This window comes from Macaca mulatta, chromosome 20, assembly GCF_049350105.2.
Source record: "Macaca mulatta isolate MMU2019108-1 chromosome 20, T2T-MMU8v2.0, whole genome shotgun sequence".
Classification (NCBI taxonomy): Eukaryota; Metazoa; Chordata; class Mammalia; order Primates; family Cercopithecidae; genus Macaca; species Macaca mulatta.
Genome location: NC_133425.1, coordinates 201,744 through 228,805, shown reverse-complemented (window position 1 = coordinate 228,805; position 27,062 = coordinate 201,744). Strand labels below are relative to the sequence as shown.

Genomic DNA, 27,062 nt, shown 5'->3' with positions numbered 1-27,062 from the left:
GCATTTGAAGGAAGAACAGGTCCCTGTAGGTGGAAATGAAAGGTAAGCGTGACCCAAGCCATCAGCAGCAGCGGGGGTGGGGTGGTGCAGACTCCCCATGGATGGTGGGCATGGCTGAAATGCAGGAGAGGGCAGGGGTGCGAAGGAACAGCAGGGCGGCAGTAAAATTCCCCTGCAGAGAGGGGACGTGACTGAGATATTATCACATGTATACAACTGAGAGATGATTTGAGGAGGATTTCTGGGAGCCTGTGGGAAGAGCACGTGGTCATCATCAGTTCTCGGGATCTCTTTTTATGAAGTGAAAATAGTCTTGCCTCTGCCAATCTTGTGAGCTGTTGTGACGATCAAATCAGATAATCTTCAGCGAGCCTTGTAAATGCTAAAGCTTATGACAGACTGTTCCAGCCCCCTTGTCTCTACCCTCCTTTCCTCCTGAGTAACGTGAACCCTGCTGGGTACCTCACTATCTGCCTGGTTTCCTCCTCCATAACGTGAGCCTTGAGTACTTGCTGGGTACCTCGCTGTGCACCTTCCTTAGTAACGTGAGCCCTGAGTATTTGCTGGGTACCTCGCTACCTGCCGTACAGCTGGCTGTAGAATTGTCAAACGCACTTGGCTGGCACATAAGCAGAAGTGCTCGCTGGGCCTTGGGAGGGCTTTGTGACATGTGGGTGCCTTCTGTTCCCTGTTAGGCTGGAGCTGCAGGAGCCCCCCTAGACCAGATAGAGGACCAAGGCTGTGGCCTCGGGGTGGGGGCTGGGGGAGCTCCCTGGGTTTATTGTGTGGGTGAGAGCAAACTTCAGTCCCGCTGTGGCATTGGGATTCAGGGTTCCTTCTGGAATGTTCTGAGTGAGAAACAGGAAGTGTGCACAGGTGCGTCTTCTGTGGATTTTATGGTTATCTCTTGGGAGAGCACTGGTGCCTCTGAGCTATGAACCTGCAGAACCACTTCTTCCACTAACGGCCGCCTTTATATAAAGAATGACTTACAAAAGATGCCACTTCACATGGAGGTATTTGCAGGTGTGACCTGAAAAATGAACAAAATGACTTGCATCTCAAGGAAAGTACCTTACATTTTTCCCCATGATAGACATTTGAGCTTTCCAGTGAATATTAAAACATAAAAATTTTGTGTCCACCACTTTCTCATGTGACCAATGGTGATACTGATGTGGGGTTTTTTTTTTTTTTGGACATATAATGAAATGTGGAAGCCGCTCATAACTCTGAACCAGTATTTTCTAACCAATGTGTGATTACAAAATCGTGTGCTGGTAAAAGCCATTCAAGTGCAAGACGGACCAGTCGACTTAGAAGGAATTGGGGCAGAAAGGCCCGTCGACCAGAGCATAGACTCTGTGTTGCAGACAGCCTGTACGGAAGTGCCACTTGTTACATTTGGCAGCAGAGAATACCTAAAATGATCTGAAAACACAATGAAAATACCGCTTCCTAATTGTATATCAGTATGGGGTCGGAATTTCTTCATAAACTTCAGCCATGGCTCTGCAGCCCACTGAACGCAGATGCAGGCATGAGAATCCTGCTGTCTGAGGTACAGAGATGTTAGGTGTTTTCACAGCAGCACAAACTGTTGCCACGCTGCTGCTTATTTTGGAAAATGGTTTCTTCTTTAAGACTGTGTTAAGATGTAATGACTTTATCCTTGTGAAAGAAACTAAATTATGTTCTTTTTTTTTTTTTTTTTTTGAGACGGAGTCTTGCTCTGCCACGCAGGCCGGAGTGCGGTGGTGTGACCTCAGCTCACTTCAACCTCTGCCTCCTGAGTTCAAGCGATTCTCCTGCCTCAGCCTCCCTAGTAGCCGGTACTACAGGTGTTCAGCACCATGCCAGGCTAATTTTTGTATTTTAGTAGAGACGGTGTTTCACCATGTTGGCCAGGCCGGTCTCGAACTCCTGACCTCAAGTGATCCACCTGTCTCTGCCTCCCAAAGTGCTGGGATTACAGGCATGGGCAGCCACCACTCCCGGCCCGATGAGAAAGCTTTTTTGTGCTCTTTAATAAAGTGCAAAGGGTTCCTGAGACCCAAAAGTTTGAAAACCACTGGCTTAAACCGACAAAATTGTCCATGATTCTTCAGTGTATCTTCTAATCTGTTGATGGAGAGAGGACAGCAAGGGTTGCTTTACTTTTTTCCTTTCACAACTCAATGGTGCTGGGACAACTGGGGTATCCACATAGAAAAGGATGGACTGGACCCTTCCTCACCCTACACGCAAAGCTCAACATGGTTCCAATGTAAGGAGCTGACTGAGACCCATTCTGTCAGTCTGCTGGGTACCATAACGGACACCACAGACCGTGCGACTCAGACAATAGCATCTTATTTCCTTTTTTCTGGAGACTGGAAGCCTGGGATCAAGGTGAGGGCAGGGTTGGATTCTCTGGGGCCTCACCCCATGCTGTGTAGACAGCTTCTTCTCTGTGTCCTCACAGGTTTCTCTTACGTGTATGCAGCACTGAGGACTGTGTCTAAATTCTCTTAAAAGAACACCAGTCATACTGGATCAGGGCCTACTTTTAAGATCTTATGGGACCTAAATTGCCAAGTTAAAGGCCCTGTATGTAAATACAGTGACATTTTGGGTTTCTGGGGTTGTGACTTTAACATGGAATCTTGGGGGAGGGGGACAGTTCAGCTCATAACACCTTTAGGGGAGAATCCTGGAGAAACTGTTAGGTTGGATTAGGCAATGTTTCCTTGGCTGAAACGTCTAGAGCTATAACAAGCAACTGAAGGGAAAAAGACGGTATCAAAATTAAAAATGTTCAATTCAGAGGATACTATTAAAGTAAAATGACAACCCACAGAACAGGATACATTATCACGATAAGGACCTGATATCAAGAATATATTCAAAAACTCTTAATAAAAATCCAATTTAAAAATGGACAAAGGATTTGAATAGACACTCTCCAAAGAAAGACATATCAATGCCTTAAAAAGCACATGAGATGTTTAGCAGAATTCGTCATCTTAGAAATGGAAATCAAAACCACCGTGAAATAACACTTCACAACCACCGTGAAGGGTGGGTAAAACCCCAGTATTGGACAGTGACATGTTGGTGAATTGGGGAAAACTGAAATCTTGATATATTGCTAGTGGGAGGGGAAGTAAAATGGTGCAGTTGATTTGGAAAAGTCCGACAGTTCCTCAGAAAAGCATGAAATCACCGTACGACCCAGCAATTTCACTCCTAGCCATATGCTCAAGAAAACTGAAAACATTTTTCCAAAAAGTATGTCATGCCTGAATCTTCACAGCAGCATTATTCATAGTAGTAGAAACAGTCCAGGTGTCTGTCAACCGGTCACTCACTGAGATTCCACTCACCTTAGACGTGAAAGATGTCAGCACCGAAGGTCACACCAAAGGTCATGCACTGTACGATTCTCCTCACAACAGGTGTCCAGAATGTGCAAATCCAGAGAAAAGGAAGTTGGCTGGTGATTGCCAGGGGCTGGTAGAAGGAAGGAGCCAGGTGCTGACTCTTAATGGGTTCAAGGTTTCTTTGGCCTGTGGTGAAAAAGTCCCGGAATTACATACTAGTGGTTGATGTGCAGCTTTTAGAATATGCTAAAAAGACTGAATTGTATTCTTTAATATTGGGGCTTTTGTGCTTTGTAAATTGCTTTTCAATTTAAAAAGGAATTCAAGAAGTTATTTGGTGTTGATATGATAGTATCCAAAACAAGTTACTATGTAACTCACGTCCCCAGAGTTAAACTTCATTTTCTGAGGATCTTGAAGTGTTTGAGGCTAGGAGACACAACGATCCTATACTGTATGTTACACCCCATCTTACTGATTTCTATCTCACATAACCATATTCAGGAAAAACCGACATGTAAATGTGAGCTGAATGCTATGCAGAGGCACATTCCTCTTACCCGGATGATCTTTAGTGGTACAGTAAGAGATGAGATCATAGCAACGTTAGTTTAGTTAGTTTAATTTCCATGGCAACAGGAATTTGGCACATGGGATGAGTTAGATCTCTCTGCACAGCTCCTAACGGGGTTGCCCATTTCTGTGTGGTATCTGTGTATATTCTCGCTGTGGAAATAAGTGATAGCACCTGCACAAACACTTGTCCGGAAGCACACACGAAGCTGGTGAAGGCAGAGGACAGGCGAGAGGGAAGCATGGCTCAGCCCTGGCAAAGAAGACCGTTATTCCAAACGCAAAATATTCAGGAACACAATCCTTGGGAAGACTGGTGATGTCTTTAGACCTCACCACTATCGGGTTGTATCTGTGCAGCCAGTTACCAGAGCCGCAGAACGGCGTGTGTTGGTATTGGTGTCATCACTCAACGATTCTGACTTTTCCTGGTGCTGAGGATGACTGCATGTGGCAGAAGCAAAGTGCTAATCTAGCACAGGTCATCATATCCAAGTTCTTTTCTATGAAGGCGGGCAGGGTTAGGAACCACCCCACCCCACCCCACTCCCCAATCCTGTAAGAACTGGGATCTGATGATCTGTGCTGTCGAGAGAGGCAGGGTTAGAACACCTCATTCCTCAATCCCATTGTTGAAAATAATAGTTGGATTGGGAGGGTTTTTACTCCTAAGGTTGAAGCCGTGCATTTCTGGAGCCTGGGCTGTCAGTCATGGTGGCTGGGGAATGCTGGGGCTGCGGTTGTCTGGCTGCCGGTAGCCCTGCTGGTGGGTCCTCCCTCTTTGACACCGTTCATTTCTGAAGCTTGCTTTCCCCGGTGTTGGAAGTAGCAGCACTGGAGGAATGGCCACCTTCCTACAGCGAAGCTCTGGCAGGAGAGGAGAAGATACGGAGCGTCTGTTCAAGGACGTGACGTTCTGGGCACCGCACCATGCGTTCTGCTTCTCAGCTGTGCCTCCTGGTTGATGTTACCATCACCTGGCATTTCCCAGGAGGTAACTCGCGAATGCCACACTGATGGAACAGTGCGGCTCGAGTCCAGGGCCGCTGGAGCACATCAGCAAGGTCAGGCTGGACGCATGTGCTTGCTGACAGGAAAATGACAGGAAATGACATGTCAGTTCAGGAAAATGACGGGAAATGTCATGTCAGTTCAGGAAAATGACAGGAAATGTCATGTCAATTCAGGAAAATGACAGGAAATGTCATGTCAGTTCAGGAAAATGACAGGAAATGTGTTTGCTGACAGAAAAATGACAGGAAGACGACAGGAAAGAGGCCCATGAGGAGAGGAACCAGTAGATTCAAGGCAGTTAACCGAAGGAGCGAGCCATCACAGGCTGGGAGGACACCCCAGCCACAGTGGATGTCAGCGGTGGTGGCTGGACTCGGGGTCCGTGAATGTTGCATGATCGAACGTGTTTGGTACATTCTCAGCTCCTGCCCAGGTGCCTCCCAAGCATCAGGTGTTGTGGCTCCCCACACCCTTCCCATCTGTGTGTAGCATGACCACCACCTTCCTACCGCGTGTTTGTCCTATCACGGCTGCTGTGCCTAACGGACGCTTTGCTTTCCAGCTACTTTCCTATAACCAAAGCCCTTGAACGACTTTGCGTTTCAGAGACGACAGGGTATTAGTTTTTCATGATTGCTCTGAGGATTGCCGAAAGCAAATGTAACTTACAGGATGGAAGATATTGGAGACAGTAATTATAGATGACTTTTCTCAGTTTTTTGATTGTGGTAAAGTTACACAGCACTCTATTTTTAAGTGTATGGTTTTGTGGCATTAAGTGTGTTCACACTGTCGTGCCGCGATCACCGCCATCCATCTCCAGAACTTTCTGGTCTCCCCACGCTTGAAACTTGGTCTACCAAACACTAGCTCTCCTCCCGCCCCAGCTCTGGTAAGCACTACAGGTTGCTTACAAAATAAGCTTTTTCAGTAAGAGACGGGGCAAGGAAAAGAGCTCTAAAGACTGTCTTGAGATTTGAGGAAGTGTTTTAGGTTTTGTTGGGTGGTTCCCGGTGTAAAGGAACTATTGAAGACGTGGGAAGGCGAAGGTCTGTGATCTCAGGAAGTGCTGGGCTGGGCAGCTTTCCCACTGTGACGGGGGCACTTGCCCTCAAACCTGCCTGAGATAATCGCGTGAGGATGGTGCTGCATTGTGACAGCTCTGAACTTGGTCTCCTTGAACGTTGCCAGGTACATAAGCTTTGGCGGTTACCGTCTAGTGTCTGTGGGAGACCTAGAATTTGAACATTGTTGACTTTAGGACACACTCATTTTATAACACTCTACCTGTTCTCATCAATAGGAAATATGCTGTGTCCTTTTTTTTTTTTTTTTTTTTTTTGAGAGGGAGTCTCGCTCTGTTGCCCAGGCTGGGGTGCAGTGGCCGGATCTCAGCTCACTGCAAGCTCCGCCTCCTGGGTTTACGCCATTCTCCTGCCTCAGCCTCCCGAGTAGCTGGGACTACAGGCGCCCGCCACCTCGCCCGGTTAGGTTTTTTTTTTTTTTTTTTTTTTGTATTTTTTAGTAGAGATGAGGTTTCACCGTGTTAGCCAGGATGGTCTCGATCTCCTGACCTCGTGATCCGCCCGTCTTGGCCCCCCAAAGTGCTGGGATTACAGGCTTGAGCCACCGCGCCCGGCCTTTTTTTTTTTTTTTTTTTTTTTTCCCTTAATATTCTGTGTTGCTGTAACAGTAGTTGCAGCGGACGCTACTTCTGGTTCATGGTCATCACCAAACACAAGCTTCAGGAAACCGTGTGAAAAATGAAGGGGAAAGTGCTTTTCTGCAAAGGGCTTTTTTGAACATCTTGTTTTTTTCTGGAATATCTGTTTTGGTGTAAAACGTTTTCATATTTAGGGGTTTGTAACGTGTTTTATACTGGTTAGCTTTGAAACCCCATGTTTTTGCATGCCATGGGGCTGCTTTATCCTGTTATTCTATGATATAGCAGGTTGGCAAAACTATTGGTTATTTCACTTTAAAAACCAAAGCAGCTTACAGATTGAGTGTGATTCTTGTAAGAATTTAATTGTAAAATTGATTTGTGTTCAACAAGCTTACTGGAATGGCTAGATCCGTGGACAAAAAGATAAGAACATGTCAAGTCTCTGGGCCAGGAAGGACTTCCAAATAATACAAGTGATACACGTTAATTTCTTAACAAAAGATTAGATTTAGTACATAACTGTTTAAAACCTCCATATTTTCTATTATAGCCATTCCACAGTGCCCATGGGGGTGGGCTGCAGGACTGCCTATGGAATCCAAGGTCTTTGGGCGTTGAGGTCCCTGCAATAAAATGGCATCGTGTTTGCATATGACATATGCACATCCTCCTGCAGACAGTCATGTCAGGGTTGCTCGTAACAGCTATACCATGGACATACCATGCGAGTAGTTGTTTAATAAATAATAAAGTCTGAATGCTTAGTACAAACACATTAAAAAATATGTTGATCTATGGTTGGTTGAATCCACAGGCCTGGAACCCCGGGAGAGAATACAAACTCTAGAAGCAAAACGAACAAAGCACTTGAGGTCAGCAGTGACGGGTGTGGGATCACACTGAATCTCATGTGTTTTGCTGTCTGTGTCACTGTGTCCCGTGTAAACGGGAATCATTTGTAGCTTAAGGTAAAATAGGTAACAGGAAACACTACAGAGTGGGCACGGAGGCGCGCCCCTCATTACCCCGTGTTACAGCCAAGCGTCTGCCTCCTAGGGAAGGATTTGTTCTGTGGGGAGACTAGATGTTGATGATTTCCGGATGTGTGAAGGGAAACTCCCTCCGAGAAGCGTGGCTTTGGCCGGAGCACATCAGACGAGAGTTAGCGTGGCATGGAGTTTCCACAGTGGCCCTCAGGCCTGCTGCTTCTCTCCTCTCCCCACCCCTGGCCCTGACTCTTACCAAGGGAGGCAAGTTCAGCTCCAGCTGAGCCCCGCACAGGGCTGTGGGTCTCTAGGGCAGGTGCCCACCTTCGCCTGAACAGGCTGTGTCAGAGGAGGGTCTGGCTGTACTTGAGCTGTGAGAGATGCTCTCAGAGATCCAGCATCCTGAAAACCCAGGTGCTGAAGGTTCCTCCTCTTCCACCATCCTGTGGGGAAGGGGGTCTTATCCTGCTTCCCCTCAACCCGAGCTGACTTCTTGTCTGTTCTGTACACCTAGGTTTTCAGAACAGTTTTGTTAATCATCTAGCAGACAAACAACCATAAGGTGACAGCCTGGGAGGGTAGACGGCGCTGGAAGGTAGTTTCCTGAATAACAGCGTTCAGTTTCCTGTTTTGCCATCATTTGACCCAAGGCCCCAAGATAATTGAAATATTGTCAGCCAAACACCGATTTTTTATCTGAGTTGTTTTTTTCTTTTTAAGTTATGGGTGCAAACTTATAACCAGGGACCTGACAAAAGAGAAGGATTTATTTGCAAAGTGAATGTCGGGGATGGTTGGCATTTGCCAACTCTGACTAGCAGGGACCCAGGCTGCTTCCGTTCTGCCGCCCGACTCCTGATCCTCCAGCTCCTGCCCCTGTTCCCACCAGCAGGAAGAGGAGCGGGAAGGTGCCTTTTCCCCTTTAAGGGGGTGAGGTGAGAGTTGCACCTGCCACTTAGCTAGTCCCTGGGGTGATTCTCCAGCATGGGTGGGAGTTGGGTTTGGAGGCCTGAGCCTCATGAAGCTGGGGTTGCTGTTCCCTGAGCAGCAGGAAACTGGACTCTGGGAAGTGGGGTCAGAGGGTAGCATCCTCAGGAGGGGCCTCTTGTCCCATTTGACATCTTCAGTGCAAAAGGGGGTGTGGGCTTCATGGTCCATTGACAAATAGAACGTTACTTTTTTTTTTTTGAAGCACATAGAACCCTAATTCCTTGGCTTTTACTAAAGTGGCATTTTGTAATTCCACATGATTTCATTGATATACTCGCAGGAGAGAATGCTTCCTGTAAACCAGAAGGATCTCTGCGACAGTCCTCGATCCATAGAGAGTTCATTTTCCCAAGGTTATAGACACAGCCTTAGGAGGGGTTGAGGACACACTGCGGCAGCCTCAGGAGGTCCTGGACATGTGTCCAAGGTGTTTGGGGCACAACTTGGTCTTACACATTTTAGGGAGACGTGAGACATCAGTACATGTGAGACGTACGTTGGTTCAGTCTAGGAAGGATGGACGGCTCGAAGCGGGGAGGGATTTCCAGGTCACAGGTAGATCAGACAAATGCATTTCTGGTGCATCTTTCCAGAGGAAGCAGTCAGATCCGCATTTATCTCCGTGTGCAGATGGTGACTTTGAGTTCTGTCCTCTGTCCATGAGGAATTTCCTTGTGGATCGGTTGTGAGGGAGGTACGTGGCTTTTCCCCCCACCCCCAGTAGCTGTCTCTGTTAGGAAGAGCATGGGAGGCAGGTTTGCTCTAAGCTCTTCCTCACCTTGACGTCCCTTTACCTTAGTGATTTTGGGGTCCTGAGATGTATTTTCAACTTCATGTTTCTGAATACACTGGCACTCTAAACAGTGTTGTAGGAGGCATCTAACTTACTTAGAAGAAGAAGAATATTTGGAAACACTTGAGCATCTTCGTCCTTGAGAGAACCAAGCCTTTGTTTAGTTTGCTTTGCCCTGAGGCTGTTACGCTGTCCCGGGCTGTGCGGCCTTAGAAAGCTGTGCCCCTGTGAGCTACTGCCTGTGGAATCTGGTGACTTTGAAGTTAATCCAGCAGCTACATATTTTGGAAAGCAGATTCTCTCTTAAAGTGTTGGTGATTATGATTCTAGCACTAGAATTTCAGTGTGTATTTTCCACCTTCTTACTTTGTCTCCTCATACACTGAGATGCTGCTGCATTTGCTCTTAGGCTTCACGGAGGGAGGGTCAGTTCTGACCCTTTCTTAGATATTGACCTTGAACGGACAGAATCGAGATTCAGGAAAACTCTCGAGCTGTGAGAGTGTGCTGATATCTATGTAAGTGGGGTTCATGTGTCAAACTCAGGTTTAAGAAAAACCAATTCTAGGCTGGGCATAGTGGCTCACACCTGTCATCCCAGCACCTTGGGAGGCTGAGTTGGGCAGTTCACTTTTGAGCCCAGGAATTCCAGACCAGCCTGGGCAACATAGCAAGACCCTGACTCTACAAAAAATTAAATAGGACAGGTGATGTACACCTGTGGTCCCAGCTACTCGGGAAGCTAAGGCTGGAGGATGACCCAAGCCTGGCAGGTTGAGGCTGCAGTGAACCATGATAGCACCACTGTACTTATGGTGCACTGTGCCTGAGTGACAGAAGAACAACCACCCCCCCCACACACAAAGTATCAATTCATGCAGTGGCCAGTTCTGCTGGGACCACCTGTTAAGACTACTCTGGGCCTCATGGTTTGAGAAGCGTCTGTCCGGGGTCGAGAGGGAGTAGCTTGAGGGCCTAGAAGCCAGTTCTTGTGGTTGAGCGTGATTGCGGGTGTGGAGTTGGGGGCAGGGCTCTCCACGGCATGAGTGGGTAAATGGATGGGCTTCCAGGACGAGCCCCTGTGACTTTGCCTGGTTTACATCCGTCCAATACAAATCCACAGGCTCTTACTCTAGAAGCTTCTGCAGGGGCTGATGGACTGGCCTGGGGACAGAGGGTGCCCTCAGAGCCTCATGGTGCCGTCTGGTTTAGGAAGAGCACTTAGTCACCTAGATCTAGGATTTATGGCACTACAAGGGGACTCCTCACACTCGGAGCAGCATCCATCTGCATTCTAGACTTGTAGGCAAAGTATTTTGGAGCCTGTTGGTACCCTGTGTTCTGTTTATATGTAAAACAAGTTAGAGTTATAACTAGTTAAAACCTATTTTTAAAATTTTGTCACAGAATATGGCAGTTGTGGTGGAGCCTGGCCAGAGACCCCCACACTCAGACGCTGTTGCTTGCTGGAGTTGCAGGCGTTGCCTGCATCGGCTGCCCCTCCCGGCGTGTCTGTGTTCTTGACACGGACGCCCATCGAGGCTCGGCCTGTGGGAGTCGTGCAGCCATTTGTCTCCGTGTTCCTCTGAGGTTCCGCAGACTTCACGGTCCCGTGGCAGAGCGTACGGTATCTGCTTGCATCCTGATTTCCCCAAACCCCAGGACAGACCAAGAGTTCCTTACACACAACTGCAGAGGGCCCCGTGGCGTGGATTTGCAGAGACACAGCGTTTCCCCAGCTTGGCCTTCGTCTCCACAGTTGGCTTTAGGGTGATAGAAGCTTCCTTCAGACTGGGGGGCCTTGAAGCTTTGGTGCTAGGAATTCGGTGACCAGCACGGATGATACCCCGTTTCTCTGCATTTGTAGCAATAGTTGTTAACACGACCACGAGATGTACAGAGGAAGGAAAAAGGAGGTTTTATTTTCAGAGTAACACTCTGTGCTTTGGGAAATGTGGTCTTGGGGGAGCTGTAAGCACACGCCCCTCAGGAGGGGAGGAGGCCGCGGCGTTACACGTTCCGGGGTTTGTTGGCTGTGTGTGTTCATCGGGCTCAAGGAATGTCTGAACGTTTACAGGGAAAGTGGGGTTTGTTCATCCGGTTTGTGCAATGTCTGAACACTTACAGGGAAAGTCTAGCACACATGCAGTGAGTTAACCTGTAACATCCGTGTTCGCCTTGGGGCAAGTGTAACATTTGAAATGAGGTGGACTGGGCGTGTCATGTACAAAGGTGAGCTGTTGGGCGCAGACGTTTATGCGCAGCCTCAGTCACAGCCAGGACTGGCTCAGGGTCTGCAGCCTGTGGCAGGAAAGGACACTCATGAGGCCATTCTGTCCAGTCGGGGCTGCCGGCAGGGTCCCAGGGTGGGGCTGTCTGGTCGGCCGGCATCTGGAGTCCACCCAGGTCCAGTGGGCAGCGTTCCTCTAAACCAGGCTTCTGATTGTGGAGGAGACTTCATGCTGGTTAACACACTGTACAGGAGTAATGTTGTGGGGCTTTGGGGTCCACCTTCCCTATGATGCCGGTTACATTTCTCTCCGGACCTCACAGCCACAGAGACTGCACCTCGTCTGACAGCAGGGGGTGCCATGTTGACATAGTAGTTTATTGTATTAACCTTTATTACTATTTTAATAACCTTTTTTTTTCTTTTTAAAGAGATAGGGTATTGCTGTGTTACTCAAGCCAGTCTTGAGCTCCTGGCCTCAAGCAATCCTCCCACCTCGGCCTCCCAAAGTGCTGGGCTTATAGACGTGAGCCAGTGCGCCCAGCCTACAGCCATGTTTTTAAAACTCAGCAGTTTAAAAATCCTATTCCTTTTACCCCCTCAAGCAGGCTGGTTGGCCTTGTGCAAACTGGGGTGTCACGATCTTAGCCCCCCTTTTATTTTTCCCTTTGGCCTCAAATTCTGATGAGAACAGCAGTTACAAAATGGGCTTTAGGTGATTCTTCCGTTACTAAAGCCAGAATTCTCAGCAGTTAGAGATGTTTGTCCCCAGGATTCCAGAAAGCTGTTTTGAGTCAAGCCCGTAGCAAATAAGTAAGGAACTAAACTCTTGGTCCTCTGCTTAGTACCAGGGGAATGGGTTAGTTGCTGATACCCTTTGATCTGTGCTCACGTGCTGCATCTCATCACGGGAAGCAGAGTCGCCCTGTGGAATAAAGCCCGGCTCAAGGTGGCGCGTCGAGACGCTTGGGGCTGTCAGTCCCTTATACAGCGGCAGACTTGGAGACTCAGTATCGCGTGCAGAGCCCAGGCAACCGGAGTGCATCCACCTTAGAGACCACATGGACGGTCGGCAAGGTGGATGTCCGGGCATATGGCCTTGACAGGCCCACTGCGAGGTGAATTAGGAATTCGTTAGCAAAGAAATCAAACTCGCCTTTGGGTCCCAACTACTTGGAAGGTTGAGGCGGGAGGATTGCTTGAGCCAGAAGGTCAAGGCCGCGATGAGCCATGGTTGTAATACTGTACTCTGGACTGGGTGACACAGTGAGACTCCAAGTCAAAAAAAAAAAAAAAAAAAAAAAACAAAAACAAAAAAAACAAACCTTACTCTTCATAGCAAGAGGGAGAATTTATCAAAGTAACTGAAACAAAATCTTAGATGATGTAATTTCAGTGGCTAAGTGAGCTGTCCAGCCCACGTGGCTGGCTCACAACGCAACAGAGCCAGGTGCTGCTGCAACTGCCCCCCAACCCCGATCGCTTGTGGACATTTTCTGTTTTCCCATATCTCCCTTTTGGATACGTAGCTCGCTACTTTATAGCTAAGCATCAGTAAAACAGGTTGTCTATTTTGAAAAGTAACTATTTTGTCTTTTAAGGACAGAAAATGAAGCAGGTGACAATAGCATGGCAACCTGGTGAATAGATTTAGAGGAATATTTAATACTTGGCACCACTCTGATCCCTTCTTCTCTCATGCTTAGTTACAGCTACCGCCTCCTAGGACAGAACACTTTGAGCTCTGTGAGTAGGAATTAAACATGTTCTAAATCAGAAGTTTTAGTTAAGCAGTATTTTATGTGAATGCCCAGATCCTAAGTGTTCACTGTACTGGTGTGTGGTGTTGAAGAAGGAACGAGGGCTTGGGGCCACGTCTATGGTGCAGCGTCCGGGTTCCCATATGTGAGATGAGGGCCATGAGACACGGCCTGGAAGGTTCAGACTGTGGGATTGAAGGGATCTGCCCACTCCTGGAAAGCCTCAAGTCTAACTTGACTTGGGCTGGTTTTACGGAGATGCTGGCAGCGCTGTCCACACAGGTCACTGGGAGGGGCTCTGGCACCGTCCCCGTCAGGTGTCTCATGATCAGCCCAGCTTGCTCATCTCAGAAGCTGTTGGTCGTGTTCTCGTTCCTGTTGTTCGTTGCGTGTTATTTAGGTTCTGTTCATGTGGGGACCTAGGAAGTTCCACAGTGGGAGGAGAGCTGCTGAGCCGCCTTCCTGCCTGGATGCCAGCCCCACGGAGGACCGTAACTGCTTGAGGTTGGCTTCTGCCCCCGGCCTCACCTGTGGACGCATTGATGCAGTGGTACTTTCTAAGCTCCTGTTGCACACAGTGCTGTTGTGTGGATCCATTAATTCAAGGCACTGCCTAATAAAATCCCAGAAGGCTGTGTGTGAAATGGAAAGCTTATTCTCAATTTTATCTGGAAATACAAAGGACCTACAATAGCCAAAATAAATTTAAAAAAGGGAAACAATGTTGGAAGACTTCACTATCTGATTTCAAAACTTTACATAAAGTCATAGTTTTTAAGGCAGTGGTATTAGCACAAAAATAGACACATACATCAAAGGAACAGAATTAAATTGAGAAATAAAGCCTTGTATTTATGGTTAATTTATTTTTGACAAAGGTCTCAAGACAATTCAGTAAGAGAAAGGTAGTTTGTTTTTTCAACAAATGTTGCTGTGGCAACTGAGTACCCACACACCAAAAAGAAAAACCGTGGGGGAAAAAGTCCCCCAAACCAAACCAAAACAAACAAAAATCCCACTTAGATCCCTACTGCACACACAAAAATTAACTCCAAATGAGTCACAGACCTAAATGAAAGAACAGTAAGACCATGAGACTACTAAAACTTCCAAAAACACAATCCATAGAAATTAGTGAAATAGACTTCATTAAAATAGAAAACTAGTAAGTTTTAAAAGATGATTATCTCCCTATAGCTAATGTAACAAATTACTTTGATCTTAGTGGCTTATAACAAGACACGAATCTATTATCCTATTGATGGAGAAGTCAGAAGTGTAAAATCTAAGTGTCAGCAGAACTACATTCCTTCTGGAGGCTTCAAATGAGAATCCATTTCTTTACCTTTCCCAACTTCTAGAGGCCACATGTGTCCCTGACTCCTGGCCCCTCTTCATCTTTAAAGTGCATCACTCCAGTCTCCAGTTCTTTTCTCTTGTAAGGACCTTCTTGATTACAGTGGGTCTACCTACTTAAACCAGGATAAAGGTCCCATCTCAAGATCTTAAATTAATCGAATTAATCAGCTGCAAAATCCCTTTTAACCACTTCAGACAACAGGTTCATAAGTTCTGAGGAATAGGACCTGGGTATCTTGGGGGAAGGGCTTTGTTCTGTCTGCTACATAATAGATTGTTCTTTCACTGAGACACGTTACATCTGTAAAACTCTTATATTCAGATTACATAAGGCACCTGTAACCCATAAGATGACAACCAACCCATTTAAAACCTGAGCAAAAAATCTGAACATTTTGCCAACATATACAAATGGCTATGAATAGGAATTAGCACATTAAAGGCTAATAAGCACGTTAAAAATGCTTAGCATCATTCATTGTTGCAAAGTAAATACACAATGATATACCATTTCACATCAATCAGAATGGCAGAAATAAAAATAACAGTAACTATTGCTGGTGATGTGGAGAAACTGGAATGCACATATGCTGCTGGTGGAAGTGTGAAATGGTGCAGTTATTTTGTAAATAATTTGGCAGTTTTTAAAAAGCTAAACCTAAACTTACAATAAGAGTCAATCATGCTACTTGGCATCCACTTAAGATAAAGGAAATTATATGCATACACAAAGATATATACATAAATGTCGACGGCAGCTTAATACTGGAAACAACCAACTGGTAAATGAATAAACAGAATGTGTCATATCTATCAAATAGAATACAAATAAATAATAAGGAATAAACTACTGGTACATGGTACAGCAAGGACTTCAAAACAGGTAAAGGAGGCATAGAGAATTGTGTACATTGTATGATTTTATATCATAAAATTATAAGATCATAAAAAAACCAAAAACCATAAAATCATAGAGTAAAATATTCTATGATATTATTTTCTAGAAAATTTAGAGTGCACTGTTATGATTTCTAGGGTTCTTTTTCATAGAGCTAACCTTTCATCTGATATCCTTTGCAATCAGCCAAGTACATTCTTTAGCACGTTTATAGTGTATTTCTGCTGATAACACATTCTCTCAGCTTTCATATTTGGGAATGTGTTGTTTCACCCCTGTTTATAAAGGAGATTTTCCCTGGATATGAGTTGACAGGCCTTTCTCCTGCTTTTAGTGCTTTAAAAAATGTCTTTCCATGGTCTTCTGGTCTCCACTGTATCTTCACAGAAGTCACGCGTTGTTCAAATGCTTCTCTGATGTGTAACTTGTCTTTTTCTTCTGAGTCCTTTCAGGATCTCCTCTTAATCTTGGGATTTCAGTACTTTGGCTATCATGAACTTGGATGTGATTCTTGTCATACTTGTTCTGCTTGGAATTCACTGAACTTCTCGGGGCCGGACACAGGTGTTGGACATCAATCTGAGAAAACTCTGACTCCTTTTTTCAAAGGTCCCTGCTCTTCTCTCTCTTTTCCTTCTTGTATTACAAGTATATTGACATATCACAGGATCTTGAGGTTCTGTTGGCTTTTCTTTCATTTTGTTTCTCTGGGCTTCACTTTGGTTAATTCCTTTTCATCTGCCTTCGAGCCCACAGACTTCATCTTCCTTCTCCAACCTGTTAAGCCTATCAGCGCAATTTCATCTCAGTGTCATATTTTCCAGCTTTATAGTGATGTCTCATGTATACCCTATATATGCACAGCATCTCCTGTCATCGATATTGCCTACCAGACTGGTACATTTGTCACAACTGATACTTCTACAGCAAAACATCATTACCACTCCAACTCCATCATTCACATCAGGGTTCATTCTTGGTGTTGTACAATATATGGGTCTGGACAAATGTATAACATGTATCCACCATTACAGTATCATACAGAGATCACATGATACTAAAAATTCTCCTGCTCTGCCTATTCATCCCTGCCTCCCCCCGGCCCCTGGCAACCACTGATCTTCTTTACAGTCTCCATAGTCTTGCCTTTTCTAGGATGTTGTAAAGCTGGAATCATACAACAACCTTTTCAGATTGCTTCTTTCACTTAGCAATATGCCCTTTAAGTTTCCTCCGTGTCTTTTTATGGATAGCTCATTCATTTTCAGCCTCATATAATATCCCATTGTCTGGATGTACCACAGCTCACTTATACATTCGCCTACTGAGGGGCATTTTGGTTGCTTCCAAGTTTTGACAACTATGAATAAGGCTGCTCTAAATATCTACTTGCAGGCTTTTTGGGTAGACATAAGTTTTCAACTCCTTTGAGCAAATGCCAAGGAGTGTAATTGCTTTATCGTATGGTAAGAGTATATTTAGTTTTGTAAGAAACCACCAATCTGTCTTCCTAAAGGCTGTTCTATTTTGCATTAAGACCCGCAATGAATGAGAGAGAATTCCCACAGCTCCACATCTTCACAGGCTTTGGTGTTGATAGTGTTCTGGATTCTGGTGTAGTGATATCTTACTGTTGCTTTCATCTGCATTTCTCTATGACACATGATGTGAAGCATGATTTCATACATCGATTTGCCATCTCTATATCTTCTTAGATGAGGCATCTGTTAGTCTTTGACCCATTAATGTGATGAATTACGTTAATTGGCTTTTCAATGTTAAACCAGCTTTGGATATGTGAAATTCCATGTGGTTTTAGTGCACAATTTTTGTTAGATTTAATTTGCTAATATTTTATTGAAGATTACTGCATCTATGTTCATGAGAGATGTTCTGTAGTTTTCTTGTAATATTTTGTTATTAAAATGGTATTTGGTATTAAAAATGATGCTGGCTCTATAGAATGAGTTAAGAAGTATTCCTCAGCCTCTATGTTCTGAAAGAGATTGTAGATAATTGGTATAATTTCTTCTTAGATGTTTGGTAGAATTCACCAGTGAACCCACCTGGGCCTGGCACTTCCTGTTTTGAAAGGTTATTAACCACTGATTCAATTTAACAGATACAGGTCCATACAGATCGTTTCTTCTTGTTCAAATTTTGGCAGATTCTGTCTTTAAAGAAATTGGTTCATTTCATCCACGTTATCAAATTTGTGGCCATAGAGTTGTTCATAGTATTTATTGTCCTTTTAATGTCCATGGGATCTGTAGTTATGTTCCTTATTTCATTTCTGATATTGGTAATTTATCTGCTGTATTTCTTTTTCTTGTTAGAGGCTTACAGATTTTCTCTCAAAGAACCAGCTTTTGGTTTCATTGATTTTTCTCTACTGATATTCTGTTTTCAATGTATTGATTTCTGCTCTTTCATTATTTGTCTCCTGCTTAGAATTTAATTTGATGATGTTTTTCTCGTTTTCGAAGGTGGAAGCTGATTGATTTTAGATCTTGTTTTTTTTAACGTATGCATTTAAATCTATAAATTTCCCTATAAACATTACTGTCATTGCAGCTCACAAATTTTAACAAGTTTTCATTTTCATTTACTTCAAAAATTCGAAGAAATCTTCAGATTTCTTCCTTGAACAATGTAGTATGTATAAGTGTATTGTTTAATATCCTAATATATTTTCCAGTCATCTATTATTGATTTCTACTTTACTGTGGTTGAGAACACACTTGTTTGATTCCTATTCTTTTAAATTTGTTAAGGTGTGTTTTATGGACCACAACATGGTATGTCTTGGTGAATGTTCTGTATTCTGTTGTTGTTGGAGGAAATAGTCTATAAACGTCAGTTATATACAGTTGACTGAGGATGCCGATTTCAATTTTGTCCTGATTTTCTGGCTACTGAATTGGTCCATTTCTGATAAAGGGGTGTTAACCTCTCCAACTATACTAGTGGGTTAATTACTTCTCCTTGAAGTGTATCGGTTTTTGCTTTGGCATTCTGATGCTTTGTTAGCAAAAATACATTTCAGGATTGTTACATCTTCTTGGAGAATTGACCCCTTTATTACGTAATAATCATCTCTGGTAACTTTCCTTGATGTAAAGCCAACTCTGTCTGAAATTAATATCACCACTTCCATTTTTCAAAATGAGTGTTGGCCGGGTACGGTGGCTCATGCCTGTAATCCCAGCACTTTAGGAGGCCAAGGCGGGATGATCACCTGAGGTCAGGAGTTCAAGACCGGCCTGGCCAACATGGGGAAATCCCATCTGTACAAAAATAGAAAAAAAAAAAAAATTACCCGGGCATGACGACAAATGCCTGTAATCCCAGCTACTCGGGAGGCTGAGGGAGAATCACTTGAACCTGGGAGGCAGAGGTTGCAGTGAGATGAGATCAGGCCATTGCACACCAAAAAATTAGTGTTAACATTTATATCTTTTTCTATCCCTTTACTGTTGATCTATATGTAGGTCTTTATATCTAAAGTGGATTTCTTATAGACAATATATAGTTCGGTGCATTTGGACTGACATTGAAAGTAATGATATACAGTTGAATTAACATCTACCATATTTGTTACTATTTTCTATTTGTTGCCCTTGTTCTTTGTTTTTGTGTTTCACTCTTTTTTTTTTTCCTTGTGGTCTTAATTGAGCATTTTCTATGATTTATTTTCTTTCCTTTCTTAGCATATCAGTTCTTTTTTTTTTTAAAGTGGCTGCCTTGGAATTTGCAATATAAATTTACAAGTAACCCAAGTCCACTTTCAAACGACACTACACTGGTTTCTTGATAATGCAAGCACACTATAATAACAAAATAATCCTAATTCCTAATTGCTCTGTCCCATCCCTTGGGTATCACTGCTCTCATTCATTTCACTTATATTTAAGTGTGTGTATATGACATATTTACTGTCACTATTATGAATGAACTGTTATGTTAGATCTATTAAGAAAAATGAAAGATTTTCTTCTACCTTCACTATTTCTTCTTTAATGCTTTTTGTTTTTCTATTTATTTTTTTAAACAGACAAGGTCTTTCTCTGTTGCCCAGGCTGGAGTGGAGCAGCATCATTATAGCTCACCACAGCCTTGAACGGGATCCTGGGCTCAAGAAGTGACCCATCTCAGCCTCTCAAAGTAGCTGGCACTATAGGTGTTGGCCACCACGTTTGGCTTTTTTTTAATGAGACAGAGTCTCACTACGTTGCCCAGGCTGGTCTCAACTAAGCGGCCTCCAGCTGTACTCCCATCTTTGCCTCCCAGAGTGTTAGGATGACAGGTGTGAGCCCTGTATACAGACTGTGCCCTTCCTTTCTTTGTGTACAGCTGAGTTACTGACCTCTACTATTTTCTCTAAAGAACTTTGACCATTTTTTGCAAGGCAGGTCTACTGGCAACAAATTTTGCAATTTTTGTCGGAGAAGGTCTTTACTTTTTCTTCACTTTTGAAAGATACTTTCACAGAGTATAGACTTCTAGGTTAATGGAATTTTTTTCCTCTCAATAGTTTAAATACTTCACTCCACTTCTTGCTTTCATGGTGTTTGAGGGGAAGTTGAATATAATTCTTATCTTTGATCTTCCATAGGGAAGGAGATTACTCCGGTGTGCTTTTTAATCTTTGATTCACCATAGTTTGAATATTTTATGCCCAAGTAGAGTTTATTTTTGTTTTGTTTTTGTCGTCGTCGTTTTTACATTTATCCTTCTTGGTGTTTCTTGAGCTTCCTGGATCTATGGTTTGGTGTCTGGCATTAATCTGAGGAAATTCAGCTATTACTGTTACAAATAGTTCTTCTGTTCCTCTTTCTTCCCCCTTGTATTACCGTTATGCATATTTTATGCCTCTCTGGAAGTCCCATAGTGCTTGGATACTCTGTTCTTTTTTGCTTTTCAGTTCTGGAGGTTGGAGTTGGGTATTTCCCTTTCCACCAGGTCAGAAGGCTCTGATAAAATCCCACCTGGTTAGTCTCTAGTTAACAAGCTTCTCTGGAAGGTAGACCTAGTGAAGAGTGCACCTACCTATTGAAAAATGACTCCTATTCTCTTTCCCCTGTAGTAAGTATGAGGGGATTTTTCTCTGATGTTTACTTCAAGAACCTGGTTGAGCTTCTGATGATACAACTCACAAAAGCATGAGACCCATATGCACAGGCCTCCCGGAGGTTTTAACTCTCAGATGTGGCCACACCTCACTGCAGCAATTTGTCAATTCCAGTTCAGGTTTTCCAATCCCAGCGTGGGTTCCTTGGAGCATTGTGCTCCAGTGTATGGTAATTCTCCGCTTTACCTGTCCAGCCAATCTGGGGACAGTGGCTTGCCTGTGACCTCACGTCTCTTGCAGGTTTAAGAAGAGCAGCTGATTTTTCAGTTTGCTCAGCTTTTTACCTGTGAGGAGGGAGTGACAATTCTCAAGATTATCGTGTATGGAACCTGAAATTCCCCAACTCCATTATAGTAAAAAGTGTCTTCCCTTCCTCTGGCCCAAGAATTAAAATATTTTCGTTCTTTGACACATTGTAATTTGATTCCCTAAATATTTATAATTGTAGATTTAAAAACTCGGTCTTCTGCTGGATCAGACATCTAGACAGGCACTTTCCAACAGAATTATGAGAGTCCTGTTATAGAACTTGAAACCTTCCTTGTAGCCTCATATAAATATATAAACAGGTACAATTAATTTTACTAGTATATTTTTAACTCAAAATGCTCATACTATACTTTCAATAAGAAATACAAATAGGCCGGGTGAGGTGGCTCACATCTGTAATCCCAGCACTTTGGAAGGCTGAGGCGGGTGGATCACGAGATCAGGAGATCGAGACCATCCTGGCTAACACGGTGAAACCCCGTCTCTACTAAAAAATACAAAAAATTAGCCAGACGTGGCAGCGTGCAGCTACTTGGGAGGCTGAGGCAGGAGAATGGCATGAACCCGGGAGGCAGAGATTGCAGTGAGCCGAGATCGCGCCACTGCACTCTAGCCTGGGCAACAGAGCGACACTCCATCTCAAAAAAAAAAAAAAAAATACAAATACAATATTTTCTATTTTTTATATTAACTGGCATGTCTTTCACGCAGCAAATCCACTTCAGACCGGGCGCACTTCATGTGCTCAGCCGCCGCATTTGGTGAGTGACAGAGACCATCCTGCATGTGTGTGCACTTTTTACTGCCTTTTTCTTGACCACGATTCTACCTCCTGTTTCTCTGTGTATGCAGTGATTATTTGCTGAGTATTACACATTGTAGGTAACATGTTGAGCACACTCAGGATCCCTAACCTTCCTCTGAAGCTTTCCAGCTCTTGTTTTAGTAGGTAGCACAGGCACTGCTGGGTCATTGTGACATGGGCAGGCTTGGATTGATTCGCTGCTGGTGTGGATCTGTGGAGAGCTCCAATCCTGCACCCACTCCGATCTCCCCCTCCTGGATGTGGTAGGGTGGCCATGCTCCGCTCACACCTGAGCTCCTTCCGAGCTCTGCATTCTGGACTTGATAGGATGGCCCTGCTCCACCCACACCTGAGCTCTCGGCGCCACAGTCTGCAGGTGTTCTCCAGAGGGCAAGTGTACTGTGGGTGCGTCTCATTCATTCTCCTGCCCTCGCCCTCAGGTTCTGGCTGGCACAGCTCTTGTCACAGACTAAAAACAGCCACCTCATTCGGTTTGTGCAGTTTTACAGTTGTTTACGGCAGATGTGTGATTTGGGTCCCTGTTCTCTGATCATGGCTAGAAATTTTGGCAAATGATTCTTATATCTTTACATTTGAAAACTAAAGGCAAGTTTCACCCAAAGAATATTAGTGTTGCAACAATCCTAATGAGTGTTTCTCCAGAAACTATAATCCAGGTCAGCAGTCCGTCATTTCATAGAAGATAAACTTCAAGAACATTCTCTGAAGGGCAATGAAACTCAGTAAGATCTTACCACTGTTACCAACAACTAAGAAAAGTAGGTAGGAAATGCAGCTAAGATTTTGATCGAGTAAGTACGGTAATAAACATGCAAACTATCGCTAAGCACAAAATAAGGAGGGAGTAAAAAATTTTTATATTGACATTTATGATTTTACAAAACTGCCCCATGTGATATCAAGAGGACTCCTGATGGAAATTTACAAAGGATGCTTTATGGTTTATATAAAAATGTTAGTCAAATCCAAATATTTCACAAAAATAACATTTCAAATAATATTCTTTTATATTTTGTAGACATCTGTACAGTGAGGTTATTCATCACGCATGACCCAGTAACATTTCTTAGCGGTTGGATTCAATACGAGAAATAAGCAAATAACCGCACTGCTTCTTCCATTTCAAAGTCATTTCTCTTATAAAAAGTGGTGAAGAAAAATGCCCGTTGCCTTACATACTGGTTAGTGCCAAAAATTTGGTTTAAAATATTTCAAGTGGGTTATCCTTTTACGTCCATGTTGTTAGTTACACAAAGAACACACACAAATGCAATTTTTTTACCATAAGTTTTTGCAAATTATAACCATAAACTAAAGAAACAGGATTAAGCATATTATTTTTTGAGATAGGGTCTAGCTCTGTTGCCCAGGCTGGAGTGCAGTGGCATGATCATGGCTCACCGCAGCCTCAACCTCCCCCGGCCCAGGTGATTCTCCCACCCCAGCCTCCTGAGCAGCTGGGACCACAGGCACATACCACCATGCCCGGCTGATTTCTGTATTTTTTGTAGGGATGAGCTTTGGAATGTTGCCCAGGCTAGTCTCAAACGCCAGGACTCAAGCAATCTGCCTGCCTTGGCTTCCCAAAGTGCTGAGGTTACAGGCATGAGCCACCACGCCTGGCCTAATCCTTTCTAAAGAGTCTCTCTTTATTTTTCTTTTCTTTTCTTTTTTTGAGACGGAGTCTCTCTCTGTTGCTCGGGTTGGAGTGCAGTGGCCGGATCTCAGCTCACTGCAAGCTCCGCCTCCCGGGTTTACGCCATTCTCCTGCCTCAGCCTCCTGTGTAGCTAAAACTACAGGCGCCCGCCACCTTGTCCAGCTAGTTTTTTGTATTTTTTAGTAGAGACGGGGTTTTACCGTGTTAGCCAGGATGGTCTCGATCTCCTGACCTCGTGATCCACCCGTCTCGGCCTCCCAAAGTGCTAGGATTACAGGCTTGAGCCACCGCGCCCGGCCTTATTGTTATATTTTTCTAATTGAGATGGGAGTCTTGCTCTGTTGCCCCGGCTGGAGTGCAGTGGTGGCATCTCAGCTGACAGCAACCTCTGCCTCCCGGGCTCAAGTGATTCTCCCACCTCAGCCTCCCAAGTAGCTGGGACTACAGGTGTACACCACCAGGCTCAGCTAATTTTTTGTACTTTTGGTGCAGACAAGATGTACAAAAGGCATTTCTGTACATTTTGCCATGTTTTCCAGGCTGGCCTTGAACCCTTGGGCTCAAGCCATACACCTGCACTGGACTCCCAAAGTGCTGGAGTTATAGGCATGAGCTACTGTGCCCAGCCCTTAATCATGTGCTGTGACTTAATATTAAAATAAAGAAAGGGAGGAGTCCAAGGGAGCACGTAGGCAGAAAGGGCTCCTTTGCCAACAACCTTGCTAGCACGGCATTCACTCCCTTGCCTGCTGGCATTGCGCTCTTTAGATGAAGAACACTTTATGTGTAAATGAAAAACAAGAACAACGTAGGAACACCCTGTCTCTACAAAAACTTAAAACTTAGCTGGGTGTGGTGGTGAGCACCTGTGGTCCCAGCTGCTTGAGGCTGAAGTGGGAGGACCGCTTGAGCCCAGGTGGTCACAGCTGCATTGAGCCAAGAGCTGCCATCATGATGCTGAATTCCAACCTTGGTGAGAGAGCAAGACATTGTCTCAAAACAAAAAGCAACGAAAACCCAAAATGATGTACTGTAAGTTCTGTCCTATAAATTCCACTACCTTCATTTGTAAAGGTACATAAAGGTGAAACTCAGGAGCTGCTTGCTGTAATGTGGACATATGCTTGATCTCAGCTCTGATCTGAAGCACATCCTTCTGTCTCACTGCTTCCCAAGTCTAAGCTAAACTTCAAAAGTAAAAATACTCCCCAAAATGTTGTACATTTTCAACTATTCATATTGTACCTTAAGTTTCTCTTGTATTGGAGGAAAAACACGGTGTCATTTAAAGTGATATGTAGCTTCAAAGTGGGATGTAAGGTGATTCGAGTCCTTTGAGAAGACAAGCTTGTAACAATGACATGAATAATGTTGGAATAAAAAATCACAGAAACTAAACATCAAATAACGTAGGTTCAATCTGTGTCTTTAACAAGTATCCGGATAACTAAACTTTCTGCTTTCCTTGGGTGTGAAGATCATGAAATGTAGTTTATAATTATTTGGGTAGAGAAAATAGAGAATTTGGGTAGTTATGTAAAATTCAAGATTAAAGAAAAGCAGTATTATATAGCAGAAATATAAATTGGCTATTACCTTTAGTAATTTAGATCAGGGGTTGGCAGGTCTGTGCATCAAATCTGGTTCACTGTGCTTGTAAATATAGTTTTATTGGTACTCAGCCATAGGCACTTGCTATCACCCATGGCTGAGGGCAGAGTTAAGTGGTTTTAAGAGACCTTATGGCCTGCAGGAACTAAAATACCAGCTGGCACCTTGCAGGCAAAGTTTATGACCTGATTCGGGTAGCTGCTTAAACTGTCCAATTCGCTTGTTCTAAAACAATCCAACAATACAGCACACTTATCTGAAGATTTGAGAACACGCATGCACCAGCCTAATCAGAAGAAAAGTCCAATTCCACCCAGAGGGCTACAACAAACTCTTCCCTTTTCCATACAAGGAATTAAATGAATAAAACTGTGTGAGATTTTACTGGTATGTATCATATGCACGAGTCTTGATGAAAAGTTAAAAACGTGTATTTATACAGATACATAATGTTACTTTTCCTTCCACGTTTAACTCATATACTGTTTTTGGAATTCTGGTTCACAAAATCTGCATTTCTGCACCATGATTTTGAAGGCAAAAACCCGAATGCTGAGCCAGTGGTCAATTCTGAGGCGCCCAGCATGTTCAGGAGGCAGTGTCAAGGAGCGTGTCCCTTACCTGGAGGGGTGTAGGCATCCATGGAGGTCTGCACGACCAGGGACCTGCGTTTGGAAGGCATAGGCACCGCCATCTTCCACTCTTTGTGTTTGGCCAGAGCTGCCTGGACAGCTTCCGTGTGGACGTCTGAAACGGAGAGAGCTCAATCACTCAGGGCTCAGCTGAGGTCCCAGTGGCCAAGCTGTACCCTCCTCTCTGTCCCCGCAGCACGGTTCATCCACCTTCTCAAACTCACCAACAGATGGGTAGGTGAGGAAAGAAAATCAGTGTTTACAATTCCAGTAAAGACATTAAAATTTATTCAGACTTTTAATTATTCATTTTATTACTGCAGAATCCATGTCCACAAGCAAACACTGGCTGTAAACTGCGCTGAGATTTTTTTTAGGGTGAATGGACCTTGATCTTTGGAGATTCTTTGTAGGTCACACGTGTGAGCCTCCAAATCCTTTCACTGTACCACTGAGAGGCGTGCACACGCCTCGCACCCCAACTCACACAGCCACAGTCGCAGCTCAGCTCAATACCAGCCATGGGCCAGGACTGTGTTGGCTATGGATAAGGTATGGCTGTGTCCCCACCCAAATTTCAACTTGAATTGTACCTCCCAGAATTCCCATGTGTTGTGGGAGCGACCTAGGGAGAGGTAATTGAATCACTGGGGCCCATCTTTCCTGTGCTATTCTTGTGATAGTGAATAAGTCTCATGAGATCTCATGGTTTATCAGGGGTTTCCGCTTTTGCTTCTACCTCGTTTTCTCTTGCTGCTGACATGTAAGAAGTGCCTTTCGCTTCCCACCATGATTCTGAGGCCTCCCCACTATGCGGAACTGCAAGGCCAACTAAATCTTTTTCTTCCCAGTCCCGGGCATGTCTTTATCAGCAGCGTGAAAAGAGACTAAAACAACCATTAACACATTTTGTGGCTATTAACCCATTACATTAATTCCACACATTCACTGAATGCCTTCTCTGTAAGTCCCTACGGGCTGGGGACGCAGTGGTGATAAGGCAGACAGTCTCATGGCATCTCACGCAGGCCACTTCTTAAGGGACGAGACAAGTGATACATGGGCTAGAGAATTAAAGCAGAGACAGATGCAGCGGCAACTCCAAACTGTGAAGCCAGGGAAGAACCCTCTTAACACAGAATCAGAACAACGGGAATGAAACATACCGGCTGTCAAGATGAGAATCTTTGAGACACAGGCAAAAACCCGCTCAAAGGCCCTAAATTGTCAGTGAGAACGGTGTTAGCAGAATAAAAACACCACCAAAAATGGCCAGCGTGAGTGAAGACGGGTTGGGGCAGTT

The 27,062-nt window shown here is 44.3% G+C and overlaps 1 protein-coding gene across 1 annotated transcript in view; it reads right to left on the bottom strand.

Moving 5' to 3' along the window:
• LOC144338019 (uncharacterized) overlaps positions 1 to 27,062 on the bottom strand; it is a 163,110-nt gene that overhangs the window by 5,606 nt on the left and 130,442 nt on the right. The window contains exons 3-4 of the mRNA XM_077986035.1: positions 25,749 to 25,874; positions 3,366 to 3,548 (exon numbers count right to left, since the gene is read on the bottom strand). Coding sequence (XP_077842161.1) covers positions 3,367 to 3,548; positions 25,749 to 25,874 — 308 coding nt within the window. The 3' untranslated portion in view covers position 3,366. The remainder of the gene's footprint in view (positions 1 to 3,365; positions 3,549 to 25,748; positions 25,875 to 27,062) is intronic.